This window comes from Phyllosticta citribraziliensis, assembly GCF_038025025.1.
Source record: "Phyllosticta citribraziliensis strain CPC 17464 chromosome Unknown J3D65scaffold_6, whole genome shotgun sequence".
Classification (NCBI taxonomy): Eukaryota; Fungi; Ascomycota; class Dothideomycetes; order Botryosphaeriales; family Phyllostictaceae; genus Phyllosticta; species Phyllosticta citribraziliensis.
In genome coordinates, this window is record NW_027117343.1 from 147340 (window position 1) to 163400 (window position 16061).

Genomic DNA, 16061 nt, shown 5'->3' on the forward strand with positions numbered 1-16061 from the left:
TTTGCTGAAGGGATGGTACGGAGCTGAAACGGTACTGTCGCGCTGGCCCCAAAGAGGTGAAGCAAGACAGGGAGCGGATAGGCGAATTCAGCCAAAAATTTGGCCAAGGGAGAAACGAGAATAGAGTAGGGTGCGGCGTGACTAGTCCGGTGACGTTTTCTTCCGCGCATTAACTCCACACTAAGAGTAGGAGTAGGAAAACACCAGTACGTCTCTCTTGCAAGTTCCAGTCTCCACATTCCATTTCTGCATCTGCACACACGCCAAAAAGAGCTGCTGCGAATGGGACGTCCATGAATGAAGGTCGGAAGTGAGTCAGTAAGCGAGCGTGCGAGCAAGTGCGCCATCCGTACACTTGCAGGAGTGTTCAGCAGATCACCATATTAGCCCAAGTCCCGTTGCGCTCAGCCATACCAAAATACACCGCATACTTCAAGATTCCCCCTCAACTCTCATCCGCATCTATTGCTGCTGCTGCTCCGTGAACTGCTCCACTTCCTCCTGCAACCGCCGCCTCGCCGCCAGATCCCACTCCCTCGCCTCAAACAGATAAATATACACGTCCCTCGCAAACGGCGACTCGCACATGAGCTCCATAAAGACCCGCGAGTGCCTGAGCACGGGGCCATTCTCGGCCGCGTAGATGAGGACCTCTTCCTTGACGCCGTTCCGATTCTCGGCCACGTGGTCGTAGATGAAGCGCACGGCGTCGACGTACTCCTGCTGGTGCTCTTCGTTGGCCATGTCCATGCGGTATTTCAGTGTCGCGGCGAAGTTGCGCTGTGCTGTCTTCTACAGCCCGCTGATCTGGTAGTAGCGCGCGGCGATGTACACCTTGGCGTGCCTGATGAGCGCGTTGGCGTCGTGCAGCACCGGATAGGCCGTCGCTTAGATGTATTTGACCATGGCTTGCAGAATGGCGGGGTCCTCGTCGAGGATGATGACGGGCTCTGTTGACTCCTGCGTCGAAAGCCATTATTAGTGCTTGTCAAGTTTTAGAATTCACAGGTTAGCATCCTACGATGCTGTGACCGTGTACCTTAAACCCGTTCTTGGTGCTCAGCATGGCGCGGAAAAAGGCACTTCCGACGCTCAGGACGACCCTGTGCGCTTTGATCTGCACATCGCCGCAGACAATAGTGATGTCAGAGAATTTGCCTGTTTGGAGGTGTCTTGTTAAGGTGTCAGTCTGGAAGTGTCTTGGCTGTCTCCTAAATCCGTCTTTAAAAGTAACTTACTCGCTGAGCTTTCTGGTGTACATCTGTGGTCGCGTAGGAGGGAAGGCTGGCGGCGGAGTTTGTGAGACGGCGCGACAATTTGAGGCGGAATGGGCGGGCTGTGACGCAGCTTTAAGGGCAAGGATAAATTTGATGAGAGGCACGAACGATAGATATTCTTTAGGAAGGGTGGTCCGGTGGTTGAGAGTGTAAGGTTTTTGCGGTGGCGATGTTAAGCGATGCTGTAGAGAGGCGGAGGATGCTTTGATGAGAAGCCTCCGTTGCCGTGTCCGGGCGAGTGTTTATTTCTCCTCCCAATGTTTGCTCAGGTGGTTCAGGCAAGAAATAGATGTGTGCTCAATCACGAGTGGCACCGGATGCCAAACCAACCTCAAACAGTGCGTCACCGACAGTTTACAAGGCGATAAAGGACACTTTTCATCACACATTTGAAGTTGTGGCACATATTCGAATATCCTAGAAATGGCGAGATGTTATGCAAGCTCAGCGGCCAACGAACAGTCGAGATTCTCATGTTTGGCGTGTTCCCCGCAGCTCGGTCACGGTCACAGAAACAGCAAATCAAGCAAAAGGGATGGAAGCAGAGGGACTTTGCGCCTCATTGACATCCGTTTCAAGTCTGCAAATTGTTATGTCGTCTCACGAAGCTCGGGCATTGAGAAAAAGGTGTTGTTTTGGACAAAATCAAAGTCCGAACTTCATTGTTGTATTGATTTGGGAGGTATCAGTCCAAGAGACGTCCAACGGCAGCTGACTTCCGAGTCCTCCACCGTACTCTCCTCCCTCCTACTCCGTACTCTTATTGCGGACCAAGCGGATTCCGGCGAAGAGCTCCTTCACCTTACGCCAGCTGAAGTCAGGAGCAGGCGTGTAGTAGGTCCGAACAGACCAAGACTCGTCCCAGCTAGGACCCTCGTACGGAACATCCCTGGACAGCTCAGCCGCCGCAACTTTGTCCCAGAAGCCGGAACCGCGAATCTCCTCCATGAAGCTCTTGGAGAAGGCGAGAGTCTTCAACCGATTGGCCGTGTAATCGATGGTGGTCTCCCTAAGCGCGCGAGTCGTCTCCGGGACTATGTCGCAGTAGACAAACTTGATCGCGGCCGCCAGCTCCCTGAGCCCGTCGTCCGTGTACTCATTCACTTTGTAGATCGCGAATGAGAACGCGTACCGGGTACGATTTTCGAAGAGCGGAGCCTGGTAGTAGGGGGCGGCCGCGTGCATCCTCGCATGCATGAGAATATCGTCCTGGTGCTCCGGATCGGGATAGTCGCTGGTGTAGAAGAACCTGATCATGGCCTTCATGATTTTTGGGTCCTCCTTGAGACGGACCTCATCGACATTTGATTCCTATCGGAGAATAAGGTCAACAGGAGGTCCCAAACGGTCTCCATCCGGAAGAGCCACGTACCTTAAAGTGGTGGGTAGAAAGCATCTTCTGGAAGAAAGCACACCCAGAGCGGAGGATTATTCTGTGTGCGCGAATGGACTCTTCTCCGCAGACAATCGTGATGTCGCTATCCTCTCCCTGTTCAAAGAGCCTTGCGAACTGATTCAGCTTCGCTCGAGCTTTGGGATTGAATTTCCTTGAAAAACTCACTGGCTCAAGAACGAGGCTTGCATCGTGAAGGGTAGGGCTGTAAGCGAGCTGCTCTCCGAAATTTCGTAGACCGTGTGTTTTGCAGCACAATGACGCCGTAGATGTGAGTGTCAGAGAAGGAGGCAGTCAAGCCCCGAGTGGTAAAGCAGAGGTGACGAGGAGCTGTGTGTTGAACGTGGAGATAGGGTGAGAAGCGAAAGGCGTCGATGATACTCTCTAACGTTGTAGTTCCGGTGGAATCTGGAGCAGCGAGGAGTATGTGTTGGAAAATCTTTGGGGTTGACGGGCTGTCGTCGAATATTTAACATCGTGTGTGGGCGGTAGCACCAAAGCAGAGGAAGGCGCATCGCGTCACTGGCCCAACACCGTCTTAACACAAGCAGTGTTGATTTTACCTCAGGCGGCAGTTCTTAAAGACCAGTGTAGTAAACTCCGAGTCTGGTTATTCAGCGAGCTTGTCCAGTGGCTCGAAGGATCCTGAGACGGATCATCTTTCCCGCCCTCAAAGACGGCGACGTCGTCCCAGAGGCCGCAGCCGTAAACTGCATCCATGAAAGCCTTAGACTTGCTCAGGACCTTGATGCGGGGAGCACAAAGCTCGACAGCAATGTCCCTGAGCGTGCGCACGGGATCAGGAGTCGTGGAGTTTATAATGTTGATTGCCTCAGCCAGGTCCTCGAGTCCCTTCTTGGTCTCGACGTCGACCGTGTAGATGTCCCACGAGAATCCATCCAATTCGGCAGTGTCTTCGAGGAGGCGGGCGTGGTAGAGGTGGTAATGTCGCTGTTTTTGCCGCTCTCGAACTGTCTGACGAGAGAAATTAGCTCCATTCAGAGCTTTGAGATTTTCTTGGATGACTTACTGAGTGAGAATGGAGAGGTCCATCCTGGCTCAAGAGCTCTGAACGAGAGGCTCACTAGAAAGGCTAGTTTGATATACTATCTCGATAATGATATACGGATAAAAATGTAGAAAAATCATTCACTGGATTGAATCGAGCTATTTCAAGTCCCCCTTATCCTTCTCTTTGGCCCAAAGAAGCAGATTCTCACTCACAGCAGTCGGCGAGCGACCACAAAGCCTCAACAATGCTGGAGGTGCTCCACCAAGTTGTGCTAGGCGAGACGGTCACTGCAGAAACCCCGTTCTGCGCGTCAGACTCAAACGAGTCCATCCAGCCACCCGGGTCCGGGTCACCTGGCGTCTCGCGACTGGCCTTGGCCTGCCGGGCAAGCGCCACTTCTCTGCCAAAGTCCGTCCCCGACTGCTGTAAAAAGGCCGCATTGCCAAAGCCGGGTCTGCGAACAATGTCGCGCGTGCAGCTTCCGCTTGCTTGCGCGTCATCAACACGTCCTTGAGGCCGTGAGGGTCCTCGCGCAAAGTATGGCGAACGCGAGCGATGAGCGATGACCTTTCCGCCGGTCAACTAACGGGCGGCCTGCACCGACGGAAGTTAGGAATTGCCGCAAGAATAAGCGCGCGAACATACCTTCAGCCAGCCAGTAGGCCAGGAGCGAGCGCTCATTGGCTCGCGGCGTGTTGGGAGTGTGCTGGAGTATATGTATGAGGTACGCGAAGAGAGTCTGTCTGGATATACGCTTCTCTTCCTCAACTCCTCAACAGAGAAACATTCCACATCCCCCCTCCCCCTCCCTCCCACTTCCTCCCCATTCCCCCTCCCCACATCCAACCACCTCACCTACCTCAACGCCACAACCTCGCCGCCCCTCCTACAAAACCCACAAACCAAGCCCTCGCATCCATCCGACTGGACGCAATACCGCTCGACGCAATACGTGCAGAGGAAGCGGCGGCCGCCAAATTCCTGCTTCAGCGCCTGATTGCGTTTAGCCAGCAGCGCGGCGAGTTCGCGGCCGAAGGCGCCGACGGCGTCCATCATGGCGTTGAAGGCGGGGTTGGAGGTGAGGGAGGAGAGGTTGGGGGCGCAGAGCGTTGTGAGGAGGGTGCGGAGGCGGTGGGGGGATGAGGGGGAGGGCGCTGAGGGGGTGGGAGAGGGGATTGGGAAGGGGGTGGTGGAGGGAGGCGGGGATGGAGATGCAGATGCGGATGCGGGTGGAGACGGTGAGGACGAGGGCAAGGGGGAGGTAGGAGAAGACGGCGAATTGTCGTAGACGAATGCAATGACGGCAGGCAAGGCGGCCGCAGTGCGCGGCCAGTCCGCCGTCGCGAGCGCTTCGAAGCGTGTGAAGGCGATGTCGGCGAGCGCGGGCATGAGGAAGTAGCCTGCCGCGGCGTGCATGGCGGCGTGGAAAATCAGCTCTGCGGCCAGCTCGTCGTCGACATCGTCGTCGTTGTGGTCGTCGGTATGCGTTGTGCTCTCGTTGGTAGGGCAGGGCGAGGAGACGGAGGAGGACGCACACGCGTAGTCGCGCGTGTAGATGAACTGCAGGACGGCTTTGACGACGGCCGGGTCCTCGTCGTGCAGGTGGACTTCGTTGCTTTGTGATTCCTGCGGCGGCGCTGTCAGGTGTTTGTTCTCTTTAATATCTGCGCTCGAAGCGCGCTGGATGGACGAGTGAGGGTTGGCGACGCACCTTGAAGTTGTGCGCCGGGTTGAGCGCCTTCTCAAAATACGGACTGCCCAAGCTGAGGACGAGCTTGTGCGCCTTGATCGCGCGGCCATCTCTACAGACGATGGAAACGTCGGCGTGGCGCTCATTCTCAAAGTACCTAATTGAAGTCAAATTAGCTGCTGTTCAGGTGTTGGTGGACGGGCAAGGAGGGGGATTCGTACGAAGCCCAGGCGGGCGAGCAGACACACTGGCTGTGGGCTGGGGAATCCTCCATCGTGGAATTGACCTCGTGTCATGGCAGAGGCTGGAGAAGTTTGTGGAGAACGAAACAAAAGACGAAAGCGTCTACACGCGTTGGTGGTGCGGTGTCGCGCTAACCCGCTCCGGCGGGGGAGAGATGGGGTAGTCGCGGCGCATCAACGCACCCACACCGCTCACACAACACCAATGCAACGCGTTTTTAGGTTGGCATGAGATGTGCTGCTGCTTTTTCGATAGTCGAGTAAAGAATCGTCCCCGCTCTTTCTTGTCTTGACTTTTCCAGCCTTTTCTTCAAAGAACGATGACTTGGATGCGTAGAGAAATGCTAGGCAAAAGGCCAGTGCAACAAAGCAAGTGTGATTCGGAATCTCCACAGCTCTTTCCAAAAATGTGTTGCGAAGAGTACCCACCGTGTTTTTATGGTCGAGCAAACAGACGTTTCAATGATGCGGATCCTGTCGATGCTGCTCCGTCAACACCGCTGGCCAAGTGGCAATGATTCGGAAAGCTTCATCACCAAAGACAAATCCACTTTGCCTCTGAGCCCCTTGATTCACTAGAGGGGCACCCAGACTGGTGAAGTCGAAGCATGCACGCCATGTCAGTGCAGATGTCCAAGTGTCCTCCTGGAAATCGACCCCAACGTAGGGAAAGAAAGCAGCACGCCGATATATAAGTGGCCAAAAGAGGCAAACAGCTTGTGCCCTGCTGTTTTACGACTGGCGATTGTTGGCCGCTGAGAAACACGCAAGTGTCGAGCCGAAGGCGCAAGGAGACTGAGGTGTAGAGCAAATGAACGGAACTTTTTATTTGGAGGAAGAAACTTTGCACGATGCAGGGTCCGGTGAAGACTTCAGGACGCGCAGTGCCTGTTATTCTGTGGTGTGCAAGTGAGAGTGTGGAGAGACATTGCTGCCAGCTGAACTGCCTTGATGGAGAGATTTTCCGAAACGGTCGGTTTGGTTAAGGCAAGAAACGAGAGAAAGACGACAGGGTGTGCTCATTGTGGTGAGCTTGCTTAGCTTTGCCTGGCAACATGGTGGTGGCTAGCGAGCAGACAAGCGGTCTCGACCCTGGGGGCACATGGAAAGGTGCGACAGGGATGGCCCGGCTAGATGAGAGCGATAGCCGACTACTGGACACGGCGAATCTTCAGCAAGCACGAGGTAAAGCGCGCCATGACGAATTAGGAAATGCTTGACCGGGGAAGTCGATCGGCACGCTGACAGTGCATTCAGCTGAGCGCCATTGATACCTGAAGTGCTGGGTGATGAACACGATTGCTGACGAACATGGCACCGACCGCTCTGTAGGAGCTTGGCGAGGCAATGGTGGAGTAGGGGTTCATGAGGTCTGAAGTGGGCGTCGCATGGTCAGGGTCGAGGTGCCTTGTGCCTGCAGACGCCAATCGCGGAGGATTCGGCAGTGGTTGACGAAACTTGGGGCCCAAAATATCGACGAGCAAACGAGGCGATAAGGGTCCGGTTGCAAGCAAGAGCTGCGTCAATACTCTGTTAGCGCGTACCGTAGCTTACGTTGGGGCATTTTTCGAGGCCAAGGCTGAAGTGCAAACAACCTCATGAAGGTGGTGGGGCCAACAGAGCTTATGTACGTGTTTAGCAGCAGGAGGGCCGGGGATGAAGGTTGCAGGGCAGGGCAGGGCAGGCCAGGGTGCTGAGGTGACGAACAGGCTCGAGGCTACAGGCGGGTATGCCGAATGCCGCTCGGGACCGGAGAAGACGGCTTATCGGTGGCGCAGAGGGCCCATGCGCGTTGCCGACTCGACTCTTGGTCCGTCTGGGAGCGGCGCCGGACAAGGCAAACTGGGGCGGCGCGCCGCTTCGATGCGGAGAGGGATCGAAGCGGTTTCGAGAGTCGATATGGAGAGCGGCTCACGAGGCAGCCGGTTTCGACGAGCAACCAGCACAAGAATGGGCAAAGCGGCGGACGGTGGACCGGCTTGTGATGCAATCGGAGTCCGAGGCGGAGAACCGAGCGGGCCGGGTCTCAGATGGCGGTGGTGGTGGTTGGCGAAGCGGTGCAGCTAGTGGTAACGGGGAACCAAGGGGCCGTCTTACGGGCTGGGGTCAGGGTATTGGGGGTCTGGGGCATGAGGCATGTGTGCGGGTGTGCTGTCCAGCAGCAAGATGAGAAGGGACGAAGCACCAAACAGCGAGGGGCCACATGGGCAGCCGGATGCATGGCGACAGGGTAAGGCAGGGCAGGGCAGTTGTTGGCGAAAGCGGAAATGGGTGGGAAGTGGTGACGAAGAGGGATGGGAAGTGTGAAGCAAGAGAGGAGAGGGGCGGAAGCTCGAGAGCGGACGGGCGGCGTCGGCGGCGGCGGCGTCGGCGGCGGCAGGACTACGGGGAAAGGGCCGACAAGACGACGAGACAGGCAGGAAAAAGACGGAGGAGCAGCAGGATTTTTCTACGAGGACGAAGGGAAATGTCCAGGTTCGGGAATGGGTCGGGGCGCAAGAGCGCTGAGTGGGATTTTGTAGGGCCCAGCGATCAGCTGCAGTCCCAACGTTGACGCCTCTCCGCAACTTGCGAGGGCACTCAACAAAACGACCGCCGTAGCGCGTTCCTTGCATGGCCACGGCCGTGGCTATTCCGAGGGGGCTCTCTGCCGGCGGACCTCGCATCAAGCGCAGAGGAATCACGTCGCATCTGACGTCTCGCAGTCCGACGGCCATGGGATGGGCTGTTGTTCTCGCTGCTGTCTCTCGTCAGGTCGTGTTGGCGCAGTGGTTGGCTCGGGGCCAGGTCGTCGGGAGTGCGGCGGCGCGGCTAAACCACTCTCGGATAGCTAGCCGAGCTGGTGACGGCGGGCTGAAGCTCAACAGCTCCAGTCCGTCCAGGTCCCGCCATGGCCACCCACCCATGTCCGTGTCCGACAGCTACCCTACCCTACCGCAACGGAACCGTATGGCTGCCGTAATTCTCACCCTCCCTCTAAGCCCGTGACGTTGATATATTCGCGCCCGCCCGATCGGCTCCAGACGCTTCATTTCCCCCCTCCGTTCCAATTGATCCAGCTTCAGGTCTCTCCCTTCCCAGACCTGTCCTGAACCCTTCCCTCGTCCTTCCCCAGAGCCCATCAGAGAGGGCCCACCTCCAGTCCAGCACCGCAGCTTCCTCTGCCTCTCCGCTGCCTGCCCGCGTCTGCCACTCTGCTGTCACGCACCACACGATACTTCCTCTCCTCTCACTCCGCAGACATCTTCCCTCTATACCCCGTTCTGCTTTTCATCTACTGCGGCGTTTCCGAGCATCGACTTGTACACATTAGACGCTACATCCCGGCTTGAATCTCGCCGAGTCCCTCCCTCCTCCGCTCAACTCCTGCCCAACAACTCCTCTCCCGAAACATCTCTCAATGGGCCTCTCCGCAGACATGGCCGACTCAAACGGCACCAACGGCCACAGCAATGGCGCCCCCAGCTCCTACGCCGCGAGGCACGACATTCACTCGCACTTCATCGGAGGCAGCCACCTGAACGCCGCCCCTCCGAGCAAGGTCAAGGACTTTGTCGCCGCTCACGACGGTCACACCGTCATCACCAACGTGGGTTTGCCCGCCAGCTCTTATTCCCGCTGAAATCTCGCTAACCCCGCCACTCCCCAGGTTCTCATCGCGAACAACGGTATCGCAGCCGTCAAGGAAATCAGATCGGTGCGAAAATGGGCATACGAGACGTTTGGCGACGAGCGCGCCATCCAGTTCACCGTCATGGCCACGCCTGAGGATTTGCAGGCAAACGCAGACTACATTAGGATGGCCGACCAGTATGTTGAGGTACGTCGAACCCCAGAAAAATCTGGCTGGCCCCGCTCTCTAACCCCACCCAGGTCCCGGGAGGAACCAACAACAACAACTACGCCAACGTCGAGCTCATTGTCGATGTTGCCGAGCGTATGGACGTCCACGCCGTGTGGGCTGGCTGGGGTCACGCCTCCGAAAACCCAAAGCTCCCCGAATCGCTCGCCGCATCACCCAAGAAGATTGTCTTCATCGGTCCCCCAGGCTCCGCCATGCGCTCGCTGGGTGACAAGATTTCCTCGACCATCGTCGCACAACACGCCCAAGTCCCCTGCATACCGTGGTCGGGTACTGGAGTCGACGATGTCATAATTGACGACAAGGGAATCGTCACGGTTGAGGATGAGATCTACAACAAGGGTTGCGTGCAGTCGCCCGAAGAGGGTCTTGAGGCGGCCAAGAAGATTGGCTTCCCCGTCATGATCAAGGCCTCTGAGGGTGGCGGTGGAAAGGGTATCCGCAAGGTCGAGTCGGAAGAAAACTTTGTCCAATTGTACCGCGCTGCTGCGAGCGAAATTCCCGGCTCGCCCATCTTCATCATGAAGCTGGCCGGCAACGCGCGTCACTTGGAGGTCCAGCTTCTTGCTGACCAGTACGGCAACAACATCTCCCTCTTTGGCAGAGATTGTTCCGTCCAGCGTCGGCACCAGAAGATTATCGAGGAGGCTCCCGTTACGATTGCCAACCCGGAAACGTTCCAAAAGATGGAGAAGTCAGCAGTGGCGCTGGGTAAATTGGTCGGCTACGTCTCTGCGGGTACGGTGGAATACCTGTACTCGCACGAAGACGATGCTTTCTATTTCTTGGAACTCAACCCCCGTCTCCAGGTCGAACATCCGACCACCGAGATGGTGTCTGGCGTCAACTTGCCCGCGGCACAGCTGCAGGTTGCCATGGGTCTGCCTCTGCACCGCATCCGCGACATTCGTCTCCTCTACGGCGTCGACCCCCACTCGGCCACCGAGATCGACTTTGACTTTTCGACCGAGGACGCTCTCGTCAACCAGAGGAAGCCCAAGCCCAAGGGTCACACCACGGCTTGCCGCATCACCTCCGAAGACCCCGGCGAAGGCTTCAAGCCGTCGAGCGGTACCATGCACGAGCTGAACTTTAGGAGCAGCTCCAATGTCTGGGGTTACTTCTCCGTCGGTACTGCTGGTGGTATCCACAGCTACTCTGACAGTCAGTTTGGTCACATTTTCGCCTACGGCGAGAACCGCTCCGCCTCGAGGAAGCACATGGTCGTCGCTCTCAAGGAGCTGAGCATTCGTGGTGACTTTAGGACAACCGTCGAGTACTTGATCAAGCTTCTGGAGACGCCTGCTTTCGAGGACAACACCATTACCACTGGCTGGCTGGACGAGCTGATTTCCAAGAAGCTCACCGCAGAGAGACCCGACCCCATGGTCGCCGTCATTTGCGGTGCTGTCCAAAAGGCCTGGGGTGCCAGCGAGGCGTGCATTGCCGAGTACAAGCAGAGCTTGGAGAAGGGTCAGATTCCTTCCAAGGATGTCCTCAAGACCGTCTTCCCCATCGACTTCATCTACGAGGGCTTCCGCTACAAGTTCACGGCGACCCGTTCGAGCGCCGATGCTTTTACCCTCTTCATCAACGGTTCGAGGTGCCAAGTCGGCGTCCGTGCCCTGGCTGACGGTGGTCTGCTCGTGCTGTTGAGCGGCAAGTCTCACAACGTCTACTGGAAGGAGGAAGTCGGCGCCACTCGTCTCTCTGTCGACAGCAAGACTTGCTTGCTCGAGCAGGAGAACGACCCCACTCAGCTCAGGGCGCCCACCCCCGGCAAGCTCGTCAAGTTCACCGTCGCCAACGGCGAGCACATCAAGCAGGGCCAGACCTATGCCGAGATCGAGGTCATGAAGATGTACATGCCTCTTTACGCGCAAGAGGACGGTGTGGTCAACCTCATCAAGCAGCCGGGTGCGACTCTCGAGGCCGGTGACATAGTAGGAATCCTCGCGCTTGACGACCCGTCCAAGGTCAAGTCCGCCCAGCTCTTCCTTGGCCAGCTCCCCATCTACGGCCCTCCTCAAGTCATGGGTTCCAAGGCGCCGCAGCGCTTCAGCTACCTTTACAACATCCTTTCGGACATTCTCAAGGGCTTTGACAACCAGGTCATTATGCTCGACACTCTGAGGGAGCTTATCAATGTTCTGCGCGATCAAGAGCTTCCTTTTGGCCAGTGGAACGCTCAAGCTTCTGCCCTCCACGCCCGCATGCCGCAAAAGCTCGACTCTGCCCTGGCGCAGATTGTCGAACGGGCGCACAGCCGTGGTGTCGAGTTCCCGGCCAAGCAGCTCATCAAGGCTTTCAACCGCTTCTTGGAAGACAACGTGGAGCCCGGTGACGCTGACCTCTTGCGCAGCTCCCTTGCCCCACTGATCGACGTTGCCAACATATACCTCGACGGCCTCAAGGTTCACGAGTACTCGGTCATGATCAGGCTCATCGAGCAGTACTCCAGCGTCGAGTCGCTCTTCTCCACGCGCCAGAACAGGGACGATGAGGTTATCCTCAAGCTCAGGGACGAGAACAAGGAGAACCTGGTCAGCGTCGTCTACACTGTCCTCTCGCACACTCGCGTGCAGTCGAAGAGCAACCTCGTTCTGGCCATTCTCGACTCGTACAAGCCCAACAAGCCCGGCGTTGGCAACGTCGCCAAGTACTTTAAGAACGTCCTGCGCAAGCTGACGGAGCTCGAGTCGAGAGCCACTGCCAAGGTCGCCGTCAAGGCCCGCGAGGTCCTCATCCAGTGCGCCATGCCTTCGCTGGAGGAGCGCACTTCGCAAATGGAGCACATTCTGCGCTCCGCCGTTGTCGAGTCCAAGTACGGCGAGTCTGGCTTTGAGCACCGCGAGCCCGACTTTGAAATCATCAAGGAGGTCGTCGACTCCAAGTACACCGTTTTCGATGTGCTTCCTCAGTTCTTTGCTCACGGTGACCCCTACGTCGCCCTGGCTGCTCTCGAGGTCTACACTCGCCGTGCTTACCGTGCGTACTCGCTCAAGCAGATTGACTACCACATTGAGACGGAGCCTCCTTACGTCCTCTCCTGGGACTTTGCCCTGCGCAAGGTTGGCGAGTCCGAATTTGGTCTGCCCATCGAGTCGTCTCACCCTTCTACTCCCGGCACCCCGGCCACCGAGATCTCAGCCTTTGGCTCGAAGCGCGTCCACTCTATTAGCGATATGAGCTACTTGTCCCGCCGTACCGAGGGCGAGCCTACCCGCAAGGGCGCGGTCGTGCCAATCCCTTTCATCGAGGACGCCGAGGAGTACCTCATCCGTGCTCTGGACGCCTTCCCCATCTATGGCAATGGCAAGAAGAGGCAGTCGAGTGGTAACAACGCCGGTCTCCTCGCCGATCTGTCTAACAAACGCCGGCCCACCACCCCTGGTGCTAAGGACACTGATGAGGAACTCACTGCCGTCTGCAACATTGCCGTTCGCGACGCTGAGAGCTTCGACGACAAGGAGATTCTCGCCCGCATCCAGCCCATTGTCAACGACTTCAAGGACGAGTTCCTTGCAAGGCGCGTGCGCCGTGTGACGTTCATCTGCGGCCACAAGGACGGTACCTACCCCGGCTACTACACGTTCCGTGGACCCACCTACGAGGAGGACAGCAGCATTCGTCACATTGAGCCTGCGTTGGCCTTCCAGCTCGAGCTTGGCCGACTTAACAAGTTCCACATCAAGCCCGTCTTCACCGAGAACCGCAACATTCACATCTACGAGGCTGTTGGCAAGGGTGCTGAGAACGACAAGCGCTACTTCACGAGGGCTGTCGTCCGTCCTGGCCGCCTGCGGGAGGGTATCCCCACGGTCGAGTTCTTGGTTTCCGAGGCCGACAGGCTCATGAACGACATTCTCGACGCTCTCGAGATTATTGGTAACAACAACTCGGACATGAACCACATCTTCATCAACTTCTCGACCGTCTTCCCCATGCAGCCCGCTGATGTCCAGGAGGCCCTCGGCGGCTTCTTGGACCGCTTCGGTCGCCGCGCCTGGAGGCTCCGCGTCACTGGTGCCGAGATTCGCATAGTCTGCACCGACGAGAATGGCATGCCCTACCCGCTCCGCGTCGTCATCACTAACACCGCTGGCTACGTTGTTGACGTCGAGCTGTATGCCGAGAAGAAGTCGGAGAAGGGCGGCCAGTGGCTCTTCCACAGCATTGGCGGCACGACCAAGATTGGCTCGATGCACCTGCGTCCCGTCTCGACTCCCTACCCGACCAAGGGCGCCCTCCAGCCCAAGCGTTACAAGGCCCACATCATGGGCACGCAGTACGTCTACGACTTCCCTGAGCTCTTCCGCCAGGCGGTCGAGAACAGCTGGACCGAGATGACTTCCAAGGCTCCTCATCTTAAGGAGAAGCAGCCCGTCAAGGGCGAGTGCATCGAGTACAGCGAGCTCGTCCTCGACGAGTACGACAACCTCGCCGAAGTCAACCGCGAGCCTGGTGCCAACAACATTGGCATGGTTGGTTGGATCGTCACGGCCAAGACTCCCGAGTACCCCAGGGGCCGTCGCTTCATCATCATTGCCAACGACATTACCTTCAAGATTGGTTCCTTTGGCCCGCTGGAGGACAAGTTCTTCCACAAGTGCTCGGAGCTGGCCCGCAAGATGGGTATTCCTCGCATCTACCTCTCCGCCAACTCTGGTGCGCGCATCGGCATGGCCGAGGAACTCATCCCCCACTTTTCCGTCGCGTGGAACGACCCGGAGAACCAGCAAATGGGCTTCAAGTACCTGTACCTCACTGAGGAGAAGAAGAAGCTGTTTGAGGACGGTGGCCGTAAGGATGTCATCACCGAGCCGATCAAGGAGGACGGCGAGACGAGGCACAAGATTACCACCATCGTGGGTGCCGAGGATGGCCTTGGTGTCGAGTGTCTGCGCGGCTCCGGTCTCATTGCCGGTGAGACCAGCAGGGCCTACGAAGACATCTTCACCATCACCCTGGTCACTTGCCGTTCCGTCGGTATCGGTGCCTACCTCGTCCGCCTTGGACAGCGTGCCATTCAGATTGAGGGCCAGCCCATCATCCTGACTGGCGCCCCTGCCATCAACAAGCTGCTCGGTCGCGAAGTCTACACCTCCAACCTGCAACTCGGCGGCACTCAAATCATGTACAGGAACGGTGTCTCGCACATGACTGCCTCTGATGACTTTGAGGGTGTGTCCAAGATTGTCCGCTGGATGGCGTACGTTCCCGAGAAGAAGGGCCAGCCAGTGCCCATCTCGCTCGCATCTGAGAGCTGGGACCGCGACATTACCTACTTCCCGCCCCAGAAGCAGCCTTACGATGTCAGATGGTTGATTGCCGGTAAGGAGGACGACGAAGGCTTCCTGTCTGGTCTGTTTGACCGCGGCTCCTTTGAGGAGGCGCTCGGCGGCTGGGCGAGGACCGTCGTCACCGGTCGTGCTCGCCTTGGTGGCATCCCCGTTGGTGTCATTGGCGTCGAGACTCGCTCCGTCGAGAACGTCACCCCTGCCGACCCTGCCAACCCCGACTCGATCGAGCAAGTCACCTCCGAGGCTGGTGGTGTCTGGTACCCCAACTCGGCGTACAAGACTGCCCAGGCGATCCGCGACTTCAACAACGGCGAGCAGCTTCCTCTCTTCATCCTTGCCAACTGGCGTGGTTTCTCTGGTGGCCAGCGCGACATGTTCAACGAGGTCCTCAAGTACGGTTCGTACATTGTCGACGCTCTCGTCAAGTACGAGCAGCCCGTCTTCGTCTACATCCCGCCCTTTGGCGAGCTCCGTGGTGGCTCGTGGGTCGTCGTCGACCCGACCATCAACCCGACGTTCATGGAGATGTACGCCGACGAGGATTCGCGCGGTGGTGTTCTCGAGCCCGAGGGTATCGTCGGCATCAAGTTCCGCAAGGAGCGCCAGCTCGAGACCATGGCCCGCCTCGACACCGTCTACGGCGACCTTAAGAAGAAGTTTGCGGCCACTACGGACAAGGCCGAACAGGAGAAGATCAAGGCCGAGATGACCAAGCGCGAGCAGCTGCTGCTGCCCGTCTACGCCCAAATCTCGCTCCAGTTTGCCGACCTGCACGACCGCGCCGGCCGCATGGAGGCCAAGGGCGCCATTCGCAAGCCTCTGCAGTGGATCAACGCGCGCCGCTTCTTCTACTGGCGTCTGCGCCGCCGTCTCAACGAGGAGTACATCCTCAAGCGCGTCGTCTCGCCCTCGCCCATCTCAACGCCTGCCAACACGACGGCGCCCACCTCTGCCGTCACCCGCGAGGCGCTCCTCGAGCACCTGCGCGCGTGGTCCAACGTCGCCGACTTCGACTTCGACGACCGGTCGGTGGCGCAGTGGTACGAGCAGGCCAAGGCGGAGATCTCGGCCAAGACGGACGTGCTGCGCAAGGAGCGCGTCATCGAGGACGTCAAGACGCTGTTCAGCCGCGACCGCGAGGCCAGTCTCAAGGGCGTGCGCGAGATGCTCGAGACGCTGCCGACGGGCGAGAAGGAGCTTGTCCTGAAGAGTCTGCTCAGCGCTTAGAAGGCTCTCACAGGTGGTGGGGGAGGAGGCGGAGGCGCGTCGACGTCGTCGGCGG

At 57.9% G+C, this 16061-nt stretch overlaps 4 protein-coding genes across 4 annotated transcripts; 1 reads left to right on the plus strand and 3 right to left on the minus strand.

The window, feature by feature from the left end:
* Positions 1-368: 368 nt before the first annotated feature.
* J3D65DRAFT_695581 (uncharacterized protein) lies at positions 369-1350 on the minus strand. The gene is made up of 4 exons (XM_066804002.1): positions 1239-1350; positions 1022-1172; positions 904-960; positions 369-780 (listed from the first exon to the last, which is right to left on the minus strand). Exons 1-4 carry the CDS (start codon positions 1259-1261, stop codon positions 463-465), a joined length of 549 nt encoding a protein of 182 aa, XP_066654947.1. The 5' UTR covers positions 1262-1350; the 3' UTR covers positions 369-462.
* Positions 1351-1968: 618 nt separating this feature from the next.
* Positions 1969-3173, minus strand: J3D65DRAFT_354495 (uncharacterized protein). Its single transcript, XM_066795577.1, has 3 exons — positions 2839-3173; positions 2650-2779; positions 1969-2588 (listed from the first exon to the last, which is right to left on the minus strand). The coding sequence occupies exons 1-3, from the start codon at positions 2859-2861 to the stop codon at positions 2025-2027; spliced, it is 717 nt and encodes a 238-aa protein (XP_066654948.1). The 5' UTR covers positions 2862-3173; the 3' UTR covers positions 1969-2024.
* On the minus strand, positions 2811-5790 carry J3D65DRAFT_695587 (uncharacterized protein). Its single transcript, XM_066804003.1, has 7 exons — positions 5594-5790; positions 5394-5529; positions 4586-5308; positions 4328-4388; positions 3895-4170; positions 3701-3754; positions 2811-3641 (listed from the first exon to the last, which is right to left on the minus strand). Exons 1-7 carry the CDS (start codon positions 5644-5646, stop codon positions 3235-3237), a joined length of 1710 nt encoding a protein of 569 aa, XP_066654949.1. The 5' UTR covers positions 5647-5790; the 3' UTR covers positions 2811-3234.
* Positions 5791-9032: 3242 nt separating this feature from the next.
* On the plus strand, positions 9033-16006 carry J3D65DRAFT_553657 (acetyl-CoA carboxylase; the record flags this gene model as incomplete). The annotated part of the gene is made up of 3 exons (XM_066797146.1): positions 9033-9203; positions 9264-9434; positions 9488-16006. The coding sequence occupies 3 exons, from the start codon at positions 9033-9035 to the stop codon at positions 16004-16006; spliced, it is 6861 nt and encodes a 2286-aa protein (XP_066654950.1).
* Positions 16007-16061: the final 55 nt, after the last annotated feature.

Bases quoted from the DNA above. Each gene is read 5' to 3' on its own strand.
- J3D65DRAFT_354495 (XM_066795577.1), bottom strand. From the start codon at position 2,861: ATGCAAGCCTCGTTCTTGAGCCA. The intron at 2,780-2,838 runs GTGAGTTTTTCA...TCAGTTCGCAAG, and splicing joins CAAGCCTCGTTCTTGAGCCA to GCTCTTTGAACAGGGAGAGG. The intron at 2,589-2,649 runs GTACGTGGCTCT...ATTCTCCGATAG, and splicing joins TTTCTACCCACCACTTTAAG to GAATCAAATGTCGATGAGGT.
- J3D65DRAFT_695587 (XM_066804003.1), bottom strand. From the start codon at position 5,646: ATGGAGGATTCCCCAGCCCACAGCCAGTGTGTCTGCTCGCCCGCCTGG. The intron at 4,389-4,585 runs GTTTGTGGGTTT...CATATACTCCAG, and splicing joins CGGATGGATGCGAGGGCTTG to CACACTCCCAACACGCCGCG. The intron at 4,171-4,327 runs GTATGTTCGCGC...ATGACGCGCAAG, and splicing joins GGCCTACTGGCTGGCTGAAG to CAAGCGGAAGCTGCACGCGC.
- J3D65DRAFT_695581 (XM_066804002.1), bottom strand. From the start codon at position 1,261: ATGTACACCAGAAAGCTCAGCGA. The intron at 961-1,021 runs GTAGGATGCTAA...CTTTCGACGCAG, and splicing joins AGGTACACGGTCACAGCATC to GAGTCAACAGAGCCCGTCAT. The intron at 781-903 runs GTCAAATACATC...AAGACAGCACAG, and splicing joins CCGCCATTCTGCAAGCCATG to CGCAACTTCGCCGCGACACT.